Source organism: Orbicella faveolata, unplaced genomic scaffold (genome assembly GCF_042242905.1).
Source record: "Orbicella faveolata isolate gen_17 unplaced genomic scaffold, um_ofav_v1 contig_2, whole genome shotgun sequence".
Taxonomy (NCBI): domain Eukaryota; kingdom Metazoa; phylum Cnidaria; class Anthozoa; order Scleractinia; family Merulinidae; genus Orbicella; species Orbicella faveolata.
In genome coordinates, this window is record NW_028301547.1 from 3,900,064 (window position 1) to 3,913,392 (window position 13,329).

Consider the following 13,329-nt stretch of genomic DNA (forward strand, 5'->3'; position numbering starts at 1 on the left):
ACTTTTAACACAGCTTTCAGTGCGATATAGAGATAGTTTTAATGATCGATCTGCCATTCAATCCGATGAAAAACTTCTTTGAATGACCCGATAAATGCGATTTTGAAAGGGGGGATTTTTAAAACCAACTTACCATCTGATTTTCAGTATATGTAGACAAAAAACATATGCCATGAATATTTCATTGCAATTTAAGCTAAATGGCAAAGATCACTTAAACGAAAACAACATGGAAATAAAGCTGAGGCAACTATTTAAGAGGCAATCAATCGGATTAGTGACAGGCCAGCGAAGGAAAGACGTTTTTCTCTATACAATATAATTGCTTTCATCCTTTCAATCTTTGATCGTCTATCTTCTTACAGAATACTCGACATTCTTCGCAGTGCGAAGATTTTGTAAAACAATAATCATTACCATTTAGTCGGTGCGTTTTCTGAAAAACTCTCGACGTTCTTTCGCTTAAGATACCGCTCTGCAAAAACTTCGGCCATTCTTTCATCCTATTCGAATGAATGAGCGAACTAGTACCGATAAAAGCTTTGTTAAATGGAAAAACCAATTTAACTAATGAGTTTTCAAACCTTACATTAAACTCTTAACGTAGCTTGTTTAAAAGTTTTTAATAAAAAGCCAATTTCTTTGATCGCGGCCCGACAAAAGAACCTTTTTTCAGTAGGCGTTCACTTTTCTACATACCTTTCCGGCTCAATTAAACAGTCTGGAACCTCTTAGCTGTCCAAAAATCAACGAAAAAATTAAAATGTTCTTCGAGTTAACGATCTTCTAAAATAACCACTCTTTTCCGCCTCTTAACGGTGATTATCTAGAGTGTTTGCCCCTCTTAACTTAACTTTCAACGTATAATAATGGATTGAATATTGAAAACACTGAGCGGAAACAACGCATTACGGTTAAAAGCGCCAGAAGGGCTTTGTTGTTTTACTGGATTTTTTCCTGGCAACATTTGCACAGCAGATTTCCTCGATTGACGAGGCTGAAAAGGTAAACCACAAAATTCCGCCGCTTCTCATTTATACTAATTAAACAAAAACAAATACACATGTTGTTTTATGAGACGCTCGGGTTGTTGTTTTATGAAACGGTGAGGAAGTATGTTATATCATTCAGTTTGATGTCATTTACGTCGCTTGTTATTATTCGTGTTTACTATAATAACAAACAAGAGGCTGCAAAAAGAAGTGTGAAGACCTTTGACATCATGGGAGTACAGTTCATTTCTGCAGTAGGAGCTGTTTTCAGTATGTTTTTCAAATAGACCAATTTCGATGTATTAAATTTCAGCCTAAAAAAATAGGCCTCAGTACGAGGCTCTGGGGAATAACTACAGAGTTTGTGGGGTTTATTCCCCAGAGCCTCGTGCTCAGCTCTATTGTGTAAGGCTGAATTTTAATTCATCGAAATTGGTCCATTCCTCTCTCATGGCCAACCTCGTTCCCAGTGTCTTATTTCTTCCTCCCTCGAGAAAATATTCGAGAAAATAGAATTTTTTTTCCGCGAGAAATTCGGGCGAGTTTCCACCCAAAAATTCCATACGGATGACGCAGCTTGACAGAGATCCGTGTCGCGTCTCTGATTGGCTGCTGCACAGTTTCGCATTTTCGCGCGCAAGTCATAACCAATCACAGTCACTGTGTGCATCTCCGTAAAGTTACGTCTTTCACTCGTCTTTTCGACCTCGTTCCCGCGCTCTACAGAAGGAAGAGGAGAGAAAGCTTGAGAACTTTCATGGAAAGGATAAAATGGGCACACGAAGATTGACGTTTGCTTTACAAATGAACAAATAAACATCAGTAGTTAGAAAATATGATTTATTAGTTTTTTTCCCTTGGTGTCTGAATAGATAAAGTTTAATCAAATTACTTACATCTGTAGCTGTAAACAAGATCAAGTGAAAATGTTGTGATTTGAAGTGCGAATCAGACTTTGTTTTTGAAAGTTTTTCAAAATGTTTTTCTCTTTATAGACTTCACTTCATGGACTATTTATTTACCGTTAGCTACGCTGTAGTTTGTTCAACAACGTTCACGAATAAAAAATGAAAAACAGGGCAATAAAGCCTTTTTGCAATACCATCTTTGATAGCTTTCTCTAATAACTTAAAAATCTTAAATTGCCTCTTTTATGGAATTCAAAGTCCTAAATTGTAAAGAGTAGTTTCCTTATGAAGATCATTGACAGGCTATCATAGAGCAGTTTTCTTTTAGGAAGTCGTGCCATAGACTGAGCGTAATCTTCAACAGAAAGCGCGGGAAAACTACTAAGCCAATCACGACTGGTTTTAGCTTGGACTTGATTGGCTAAAAGGTTCTCCATCCTTTCTTTCATTGGCTGAGTACGTTGCACGAACAGTAAACGAAGAAAACCAATTAAACAGCGAAAACAAAATTGTATTTCAATGGCATCAGAAAACCGCTTTTGTTGAAATCAATCAAATTCCTGGGGCTGATAATTCAAACAAACTCCTATACCACGTCTTAACCGTAATCTGCTCCTAACCTTTACGTCTCGTCCACACTACGCCGAAGAAATTTGAAAACGCAGCTTTATTTCTACGGTTAGGCCTGCCGTCCACACTAATCCGTGACAAAAACAGAGCTTTCCTCAAGCAATTCCAAAACGACTGGTGATTGTTGCGTTTTCACATTTCTCCCGACCAAGTGTGAACGGAAAACATTTGCTGCGTTTTCAGAGTGAAAACCCCGTTTTCAAATTTCTCCGGCGTAGTGTGGACTGGCGGGGCCTTAAACATAAACCTGATGCCCTCATCAAGGAAAAATGCCCTTCTATTTAATGACGTTCTGGAATATTCGCAAAGAAAACAAAACTCTACCTACATACCTACATGCATGTCTACCTGCCTAAAGTTCTACTGAAAGAAAACTGACAAAATAAAAACCCAAACTAACTTCTCTGTGAACAAATAGACTGTCTCGTGTCTCTTAAAAAAATCTTTTACCCCTCTACGTTCTCTTCCCATAAATCTTTAAAATTATCCGTTAGTTAAGCTTTAATATTGCCGCACCACTCCCTGGCTGAGTAACAAACAGACTCTCCGATACTCGTTGAAGTTTCTCAGGGTCAGCGGCATAGTACCCGTCATGCACTTTTTTCATGAAATCATCGATGACGTCAACAGGTACCAGTGATACTGTGCAACCGCCCCATCCCGCTCCTGTGAGCCTGGAACCAACTGCGCCAGCTTGCCTGAAAAATACAGTGATTCATGTTGCAAAGACTTGTTTCTAAGTGGCCAGAAAGGTCTTTTATTTTCATGAGAAAAAAGATATTTGATGATTTCACGCAATTATAGCTTCAAATTCTAATAAGGTAAGAAAAACAGTTATTACCGTCCCTTTTGATGTTTATTTTAGAGTATATTAGGTGGTAAGGACTATTTGAATGAATACCTGCAGAGATTCACCAACTGGTCGAGTTCCTCACAACTGCACTCGTACATCTTACTACAGCTGTCGTGGCTCTCGTTCATCAGGCCTCCCAGAACCTAATCACAAACAAGACAACAACAACAAAAGTTTTCACGGAAAATAACCGAAAACAAAGTCATCACATCTGGCCAATCACAGTAAACGCCGCGATAACGAAATGCACCACTGAATCAGAGCTCACAGCAAAAGCACGCAAACGGCACCAAGCGCGAGAAAACATGCGACTGTTGCCATCCGCGGGAAAACATTCGACTGGTGGCACCCGCGGGAAAACAGCCACAAAACAAAATGCAACAACAACCACCACCTTTAAGAGGAGGTTTTTCTAATTGAAGACTTTTTCTTGGTTTTCGTATCGGAAATCTTTGAAAACAGGGAAACCACCTATTGATTAAAACAGCCCCAAAAGCACAATCAGTGGCGACTATTTTAGGATTCGTTCCAATTTTCAGTAGTACTGTCCTTACCTGAACAGCGTTAGCAGGTTTTTCCTCGCAGACGTTTTTAAACTTGAGCACTCGAGACGCTTCAGAGTAGACATGCTTGGCTCGGTCGTGAAGTTTAAAGCTATTTACACCCGCAGTTGAGGGACTCATGCACTGGTTGATCAACTCTTCCTCCTGTAAAACAATGTAAAAGCAATGACTTGAGTTGTAACCAAGAGGCCGGGCGCACCTAATTCTAGCGAGGTTACAGCAAATATTTATCTGCTCGTATTTACAAAGCTTGTTACCAGACTGTTACCACTTCAAAGTTTAGCCAAGCATTTGTTGCGGATGAAAATTTTATTTCAGCGTCTTTGCGCAAAACAAAAAAATGTTTTCCTTCCGTAACAAATTTGCACGCTAATGAAATAATTTTGGGAAACACAACTGGTTCCTGGGGCCTGTTTCTCGAAAGTCCCGGAAACTTTTCGGGCCCGAAAAGTCATTTTTAGCTCATCTGTATCTAAAAATGGAGAAGCGTATACGCTTGAAACTTCTTGAATGAAGAGAACCACTGATCGTGTTAAGAATATGTGAATATGTGAATAAAACAGCTCTGTAATCCAGATATTGCTATGGCTTTCCGGGTGCGAAAAATTTTCGGGACCTTCGAGAAACGGGCCCCTGGTTTGCTGGGGCCTTTTAAGAAAGGCTAGTTATTACTTTAGAAATCACAAGACCGGGAGACTAGGGCACAAATTGCACCTGGTTTTGTTCTATCAACATACCGAGAGTTCAAAAAATTTGCAAAGCTCTTCCTTTGTGTAGGGCTCTGAATGAAGACATGAGTCGACCATCTGTACCCTGTATCAAACACGAACAAAAAAACATACGTTACATTCTTACTCGAATCAGTTCTATCACAATAATAAATATTCCACATTTGATTTGAAAACACCTGTTCATTTGAGATTCATTTGAATTAAAACGACGCATTGTTAACTACGCACAGCTTACATTTCATCCAAGCTCTTTTCTTTGCCTTGCTGTACCTCACTCAAACGTCGCACACTTTTCCAATCCAGGCCGCTTTCTTTAGCCAACACCTATGGGTGAAAAGAAGCGGAGGTAAATTCATAACCTTGGTTCCATAACAGTTTCTTTAATAACAATCCTCGCCGGGGACAGAAGAGTGTTTGAGAATTTATTCTGGCGTAATATTTCCTCTTCGGTGGAGTTTTCTTACTTATTTTATTTTATGCTGAGACCTTCTACAAGGTCTCTATCGGCCCTCACATTTCAGCCGTTCTTTACGGAGTCGTACCTCAGGAGTGCTCGACATCAGGAAGACACCCGAAACTCAAGCTTGGTCACTTACAACATCGAGTTTCTTTTCCGTCTTTAGTCAAAGTTAGACAAACATACCTTGGCCGCTAACCGACACTCTACAACTCTGGCGTTAAAATGCGTCCCAGCTGTTGCAGATTTCTTCATTTCCACCTACATATAAACAACCTTAGCATCTATAACGGTCTTTTGATTCAGATTTAAATTAATCGCGTACTTTAAGTTAGTAAGAACTTATTTAAGTGTCAAAGTATTTAGCCCATGTGGGCTAATTGGGGACACTGTATCAACTCTACCTAAAAATTTTCATTAACAGTATTATAGGATTCTCTTAAAAAATTAAAATTGAAATATTGGCAAACAATGAAAGGAAATAAAAGAGTATATGTTGTCCTAAGAAACGCCTTAATTATAATGTTATATTAATTAAAGTTTAACATTCTAAAATTCTATATTAATGTACATTTGAAATTCTAAATATTCGTCCTCTCTTCTTAATAGATGAGCGAGGCCTCTTATTTCGGGCGAAAAAATTTACTGTCCGCACAGGTTGCAGCAATTGCTGTTGTTACTTAGATAAGCCGAAAGGTCCAATTTTCTTATTTTATTCCTAAACGTTGCTACATTTGGCAATTCTCTCAAGCCTTTTGGAAGCTTTGACCATAAAAGAGGACCCATGTATCACAAAATCGCGCGCTTTCCATGCATTTAGCATCCCCAATAGGGAAGATAAGTTAGTACTAAAGAAAAGCCCAACTTTCTGCTAAAAATAAGAAGAACAATAGGGAGCAGAAAAGTGTAACACTAGATGTTGCGATAAAAGTTGCGCGGAACTTAACATCTGATAAAATGAAAGTCCTGAGTCGTTCGAAAAATGACGTGAGAATTTTAATAGCCGCAGGGATTGTGGCAATGCTTTGAAACGGTGAACACATTTGGTTTGTCTGAGCTAGACTTCTCTGAAGTAAAAGAACTACATTATTTTGCATCAACGCTAGAAACCCAGCTTAAAATACATACCAAGCTATTTGCGATCACAAACACAATACCGTCTGGGAGAGTGACGTCATATGCCCTGATGGGATCAAACTCGATGTGCTTAGCCTATAAAGTCACAAACAAGCAAAAGAAAAACATCAAAGGAGAATTGGTATCAGGTCTTTGGCCCCCAAGTTGATTATCCCCTGACCGTTTAGTCCCCAACCAGAAATCGAAAACACTGTCTATTTCTCGTTCTTTAAGCGTGGATGGGGGCTAATCGACTATTGGTTAGGGGCTAACCGGCTAGGGTGCTACTTGACTTGGGAGTTAAACGACCGGTAACTGGAGAATTACGTGTTAGGGAGAATTAACTCAGTGGCAAGTCAACTACTTGCATGTACATAAAGTTATCTTTCAGTGCTTCTTAGTGTCCACTGATACATAAATCACGTTAATTGGCATGAAAAGTTTGACGCATAGATGAACAATATTTTGAGTTACATTTAGTACTGAAGTATTTTTATACGTATAGTTTTACTGAGAAATCGTTTTACTTACTGTTCCTGGTTCAGCCAAAAATGAAATGGATTGGTCCATACTGTAAAACACAACAAAACGGTTACATTTTTATCAGCATCAACGACACTCTACTTTAATATTTCATTCATTTTCTACCGCTCCCATGTGGACGCCATTCCTAATATTTTGCGGCTTTGCGTCCGAGCCCCAATGCCGTAAAACCTTTCTATGACAATGAGTTTTAGACACGCCTAATTTCATTTAAATCAAACTGGGCTCGTTTAAAAACAAAAGAAAAAACGGTCTATGTGCCTCAAAGTCAAAACGTTTTTTCAGATGATCAAGTCATTCGGCAAACTATTGAACTTCACGGACTTGAGGCTAAATGAGTTTAAAAGTGATCCTTCACATGTAATCACTGCTTTGGCTGCCTTAATGTGGTTCATATGTCAATTAAAAGTCCACAGTTCTCTCTCAGTTTTTGCTCATTTAAAACAGTTATTTTCTCAGCATGTTTCACATGCTTTTAGCTACTTACCCTCCACCTTCAGTTCCAATATAACGTTCACATTTCGTGCAAACCTCTGCAAGTTCATGCTATGGGATTCAAAGAAAATAGCAAAAATGTTATAATTTCTATTATAAAACAAATTGTAATAGTTTGCAATTTAGATTGTAGCCAGCATCGCCTGTTTCTTTTGTATTTTATTTTGTAATTTATTTTGTAATTTATTTTTATATATTTATTTTTTTGTAAATATGCTGTACTATATTGTACATGTAAATTGTTATACAAATAAATATAATTAATTTAAAAAACAAATGTTTTGGACATTGCATGGGTGCTGCAGTGCATGTACAGACACCAATGTGTGTGGATGTGCATTAATGTCAGTTCTCGGCTACTTTAAGTTGATGATGATGATGACGATGATTTAACAGCTAATTAATGACATGAGTTAGTTTGACAAGGTAAATGCTCACAGCCTTGCAGATGGTTTATTTAATAGAAGGCAACTTCTGACTACGTGGTCTACAAGAATTTCTTTTCACATGGGTGGCAAAGCAGAAGAAATCCTATTTATATAAGGACTTGGAAGAGAAAGTCAAAGCTGAATTCATTGCACCCCAATCCTCCCACAGGCAAGCATAGTAAACTAACAAGAGTGAGGCTCCTTGGCGACTGATTGCACAAAAAAGGCTATATCATATTTTTGAAGTGTTACAAACTGAATCTTAAGACAGCAACATCTAAGGGACTAGAGAAATGCAGGGGTTTTATTCCAGGCTGGACACCAGGCAAATTTGGGGATGATTTTATCTGCCTGGTTTGACCATCTAGCAGAAATAATGTGAAGTATATATGAAATAATTCATATAGGAACTGCGGTTGTAGATGAAAGTGAAGAATTATCATCGCAGTAAATTTTCCAATTTAACCAATTGGAAAGAAGAAGCCTGAAGAAATCAGGATTTCAACAGGATTCGAACCCATAACCTTCACGAATACCGCTATTTGCGCAGGTCACGGGTTCGAATCCGGTTGAAGCCCTGATTTTTTCAGGCTTCTTCTTTCCAGTTGCTTGAATTGGAAAATTTACTGCAACGATCATTCTTCACTTTCATCTAGCAGAAAGTTGTTCTTATAAAGAAGATCAGTTCAAGTAGTTTTGCCCACCTGTGAAAGCAAGTTATAGTCCTGCTGAAAACATAAATGAAACCCCTGCAAATGACAGCTGGGATTTCCCTAGCCAAAATTCACAAAGGAAGGAAGGGTTTAACTAAGCAATTTAAGTGAATGTTAGGGTAATGAAAAGTAAAATGGTTTCTGCCTTACTGACTTGTGTTGCATACCTTACTCAGTTCAAGTCCATTAGCATGAACTGTTGCCAGTCCTGAGCAGCAGACCAGAGCAGACGAACTAGACAACCCTGCACTCTTCGTCAAGATACATGTAAGTAAACAGAAAAAGAGCTAGGGGTTTAGAGAGCTTTGTAAAATAATGATACTTAGGAGAATTATTCATTAAAGCAATACGTGCACACAATAACAGCAACATAATCCACCAAAAGTGCATTTTCTTATATTGCCAGCTCCATGAGCAGGCAAGATAAACCAAATCCTGCACTGTGATTGGCTACCTGATCAGGCAAGATGGAGCTATCCTACCCGTTTGGAACTACCTGCTATGTCCCAAAAGAAAGCCATATAATAAATTCTTTATTGAAGAAGCTTGTTCGGTCAAGATGGCTGGATATTGACCCCATTCTTTTTTTGTGAGTTTATGGACCTTGACTTTGTCTCATTCCATAAACACGCAAAAAAGAGAACTTGACCAATATCCAACCATCTTGACCTCACACTTGGTCAATAACCCATATGTCTGCACACATTGCACACATGTACCTACAATCCTAACAGTTGTTGCCTGCCTGTCATAAACACTGAAAAATTGTTTGCAGAAGATTTCAATAACAAGTCAGATTTGTTTATAAAAAGAAGATCCCAGGAATAAGATTTCAAACCTTTGGTACAGTTCCATCCACAACAAGGTTCAAGCCTACTGGAGATGTAATCTTCATGTGGTCCAGTAGTCCCTACAAGAATTAAAATAAATAAAACCTGACAATGTCAAAACATTGTCCTGCTATGTTTTACCCCTCCTGGCTGGGTAGCCCAGTTACCAAGGGGACCCTGCCTCCATGCAAACAGGGTCTGCTATGAAGGAAAAAAAGCACACTTGAGTTCTAGGAGAACTGCCAGTATACACAAGCAGAACCAGAGTGAATCCAGCAGGTTTTCTAGACCTCAATCTGATTGCATAGTGAGAGGGTGTACTGGCTAGCTGAGAATATAGATGAAACTCTTTTAATATGACTTAGTGCCGTCCATTTTGATGTACCACAGAATTCTTGTAACTAATGGCAAACGAAATGCATAGGATTCAGTGGTAAAGGTAGGTTAAGTCTGCATACAAGCCAAGTGGCTTATCAGGCCAGAGCTTATCCCAGTTTCTGTAGCATGAAATGACTAGAAATATTTCTACTCCGCCCTGGATGCTAGTCCATTGCAGGGTTACTCCCAGCACTGAATTTGCCAGTACCCATTTCATATACATCTGGGTGGAGAGAGGCATTGTGAGAGTAAAGTGGCTTGCCCAAGAACACAACACAATGTCCCCAGCCAGGACTGCTCGATCCAGAGTCGAGTGCATTAACCATGAGGCCACTGCGTTTCTCACTTAGCAATCAGTTGGAGGTGAATTAATATTTTTAGATTTCAGTTACCGGCAAGTGGAAATTACAAAATTTTATTTCACACAGGAATATGTTTGCTATAGAAAATACCCATTACCCACCCAAAGGAGGGTTATTGGAAATGGCAAGGAGGGAGAGGTCTCAAAAGCAAACTAAGACTTTTAAAGGAAAGTATGAACCAAATTTAGTATTTCTAATGGCATGGGAGGGTGGTTCAAACTAAAAAAAACCAGTAGGAGGGGTGTGGATATTTTCTGGAACAAGCCATTATAAAGTAAACTGCTCTAAAAACATGTACATAAATCATAAATTTCTTCATACCTTATAACCACAGAGGAAATAGTGGTACCACTCCTTCCCATCAATTTTGTAATATTCACAGCTAGTACTAAAATCTCTGTCAAAATTAAAGCAAAATAATCAAACTTTTAAGTTACATCAATCTCATGGTTTATGTTTAATTTTGTAAGCTCTGACTCTTTCTCTCTCCTCTTGGCTTTCAACCTTCACAGAGATATCAGAGGAAAAGAAAATAATAAGTGTGATACATTTTTAGATCCTGTTTTGAGGCAGTGGTCACTTACTGAAAATCATTGAATGTATTGGATATATTGAGTGTTTTCTGATCATTAGGTGCTACGGCTATCACAATATCCTGTTCCACAGCCATTGGTAATACTCCATAGCCACAGTAATCTATATGTTCTCCTGCAAACAGTAATAATGATAATTAAGAGTTCTCAGTATAATCAAAGAAATGTACTACAGCCAGTAATAACAGCGAAATAAATTGGACAAGGGCTTTTGAGGAGGCAAAGGTTAATCAGCAGTAATTTATCATGGTATTATAATTAATCGCTGTTTACAAGGCTTGAAAAAACTTGAATTTCAGCTTGCCCTGGGGACAGGTTGCTCTCAAAATTTTGCTTGCCCTGGGAAAGTCTTAACTTGGCTGATAACTTGCCTGATCCCTTACCCAACAGGCAAAAAAGAATAAAAAGTCGCTCAAATGCCCAGAAGGAAAATCAACTTGTCCTGGACAATGCGAGAGTGCTATTTTCTGCTGCCCTGCTGTAGCAAGTTTGTGAAGGTGATGTTTCCATTATGACATTATGCTCCACTTGCCTGCCAATGCAGCCTAACTGTTCCTTCAGAAACTAATAATTGTGTTAATCATCTCTGTCTGACAGTCTAAACAAGAGACAGTTACTCATAGGATAGCAGAATAACCAACGCTTACCAATAATATTCACTCTCCCTGGAGCTCTGGCATAGAATTCAGGAGGAGAACCATACTTGTTTAAAAATGTTCCTTTGATCTTTTCATATCTACAAAAATAAAGATAAAACCTTTACCGGTAACTAGTGAATAACATGACTAGCATCGAGTATAATCTGTCTTAAATAAGGCTACATTGTGTCCTGAAACCAAAATTTTATGAAGATTAAAACAATAGTGAATTTAATATCATGAGAAGTGAAATCTCAAAAGAAGACAACAACAGTGAGCTGGTCACTTAAAGACAACAAACCTAAGGCAGTTTATAGGCATTAAGTTTTCAGAGAACAGGTAAAATGTGTGGTACATGAATAATGGAAAAATTTTAGAGCTGGGTACACGACCACACCCCCCATCTTGATAACCTCCCTTAAACAGCCACACATAACAAAATGCCAATAAATAAACATGTACTCGCTGATAACAATTAACAAAGAAAAGAAAGAAACTGAATCAGCATTCAGCATCAGCAATCACAAATAATCCTACCACTCTAGAATTGTCCTAGACATACACCCACAACAGGCACAGCAACCTTGCAAAATCACTTGACTAACCCACAGCACAATAAGACAATTTGTCTCTTCATCCAGGTTTTTGCCAACAACAGCTAACCATAATAGTTCTTAAAAAAAATGCTCATCAATATTGAAAGATCTACTTTAGGCTTAAGTTAAATCATCACATGATTTCACTTTTTTTTTTTTTTTTTTTTTTTTTTTTTTAATTTACCAATGACATACGTTACTTACATTAAAGTTACTTACAGAAGAATAAAATATCTACAATTAACTTACGATCAAAAATAAATATATAATTAGCTTACGATAACAACTCTACAATATACAATGATGAGGAACACACTTATATATTAACTAACAGTACCGAGATTATTTACTAATAGATTATTCACATGAAATATACAAACGCGATTACATTGCTCACAAAAATTAATACTAACAATACTACAAAGCTTGAAAATTAAGAGATACAACAGAAGGGAGAATATTTTAATTAGCTTTGTGCTTTTAACAATGCAAAAAGAAGAAAGAAAAAGAGAAAAAAAACAAAAACAAAAAAACAAAAAAAACAGTTACAGTTGTCATGCTGTTCAAAAAGTTCAAATAATAATAACGCCATCTACGTGATTAACAAAAAAAATGAAATAATACATAAATTAATTTGGGATTAGTACCCACTTTTTTTTAAAATAATCTTTCTTTTTGATCTTACTTTCCGTTTCATATTTGATGGCAATTTTAGTACGAAATCCTTGAATTGTGGGTTGAATTTGGCATCTTCTGCAGTCCCATATAAGTAGTTTACCAATGATTATAAAATAGTTCAGTAAGTTGAGTAAAGGGCATGGTTTGGATAATATTCCAAATAAAACATCTTGGAGGGAAAGATGAGCCTGCTGATTTGAGATTTGGTGCCAGTAACCTTGAAACTCACTCCAGAATCGTTTAACAAAGGAGCAATGATAAAGTAGGTGGTATAAAGTTTCCGGTTCTGCCTTGCAAAATGAACATAGATCGTCTGTTTTAAAGCCTATTTTGTGTAATTTTGAATTAGTGTACACTTGATAACTAATGTAAAATTATAAAGCCTTAAGCTCATAGCTTAAACAGAGCAGGAGGGCGACACGTGCGAGAATTAATTCACAATCAGCCATAATTTTCAGTGAAGAAAAACTCGTATCTTCTTTCTTGGAGAATTTAACTAATCAGCTTTCTCTAGCTACCCGTTCCTTCAACTAAAGGTCTTGGTCACCTGAAGCTGAAAACTGACCCGTAGCCGGAAGTAGTAAAATCTTATTGTTGCGCTGCTGGATTTATATCCAGGACGAAATGCATACCTCCGCAGTGACAAACGTAAACTCCGATCCCTTACCTGGAAGTTGCCTTTGCTGTAGAAGCGAAATAAACCTTTTCTAAGGAGGAAAACAATGGCGGGCTACAAACGCCGCTCCCATTATCCGCCATTTTGATTACTTGGCCCAATCGAAAAAGACTGGAACTTGAACCTTTGGCAGCGACCGCTGTTCCGGT

The 13,329-nt window shown here is 37.8% G+C and overlaps 1 protein-coding gene across 1 annotated transcript; it reads right to left on the reverse strand.

The window, feature by feature from the left end:
- Positions 1–1,815: 1,815 nt before the first annotated feature.
- On the reverse strand, positions 1,816–13,303 carry LOC110061864 (N-acetylgalactosamine kinase-like). The gene is made up of 15 exons (XM_020768724.2): positions 13,172–13,303; positions 11,240–11,328; positions 10,584–10,707; positions 10,321–10,396; positions 9,268–9,339; positions 8,597–8,680; positions 7,281–7,339; positions 6,782–6,821; positions 6,263–6,346; positions 5,321–5,395; positions 4,913–5,001; positions 4,684–4,759; positions 3,938–4,090; positions 3,432–3,526; positions 1,816–3,228 (listed from the first exon to the last, which is right to left on the reverse strand). The coding sequence occupies exons 1-15, from the start codon at positions 13,261–13,263 to the stop codon at positions 3,021–3,023; spliced, it is 1,416 nt and encodes a 471-aa protein (XP_020624383.1). The 5' UTR covers positions 13,264–13,303; the 3' UTR covers positions 1,816–3,020.
- Positions 13,304–13,329: the final 26 nt, after the last annotated feature.

What these genes read in the sequence shown, in the direction of transcription:
- LOC110061864 (XM_020768724.2), bottom strand. Translation starts at nt 13,263, where the DNA reads ATGGCGGATAATGGGAGCGGCGTTTGTAGCCCGCCATTGTTTTCCTCC. An exon ending in AGGGAGAGTGAATATTATTG is followed by an intron (nt 10,708 to 11,239) that starts GTAAGCGTTGGT and finishes TACTGTTTGCAG; the next exon opens with GAGAACATATAGATTACTGT. An exon ending in ATTGGAACTGAAGGTGGAGG is followed by an intron (nt 6,822 to 7,280) that starts GTAAGTAGCTAA and finishes TGTGTTTTACAG; the next exon opens with TATGGACCAATCCATTTCAT.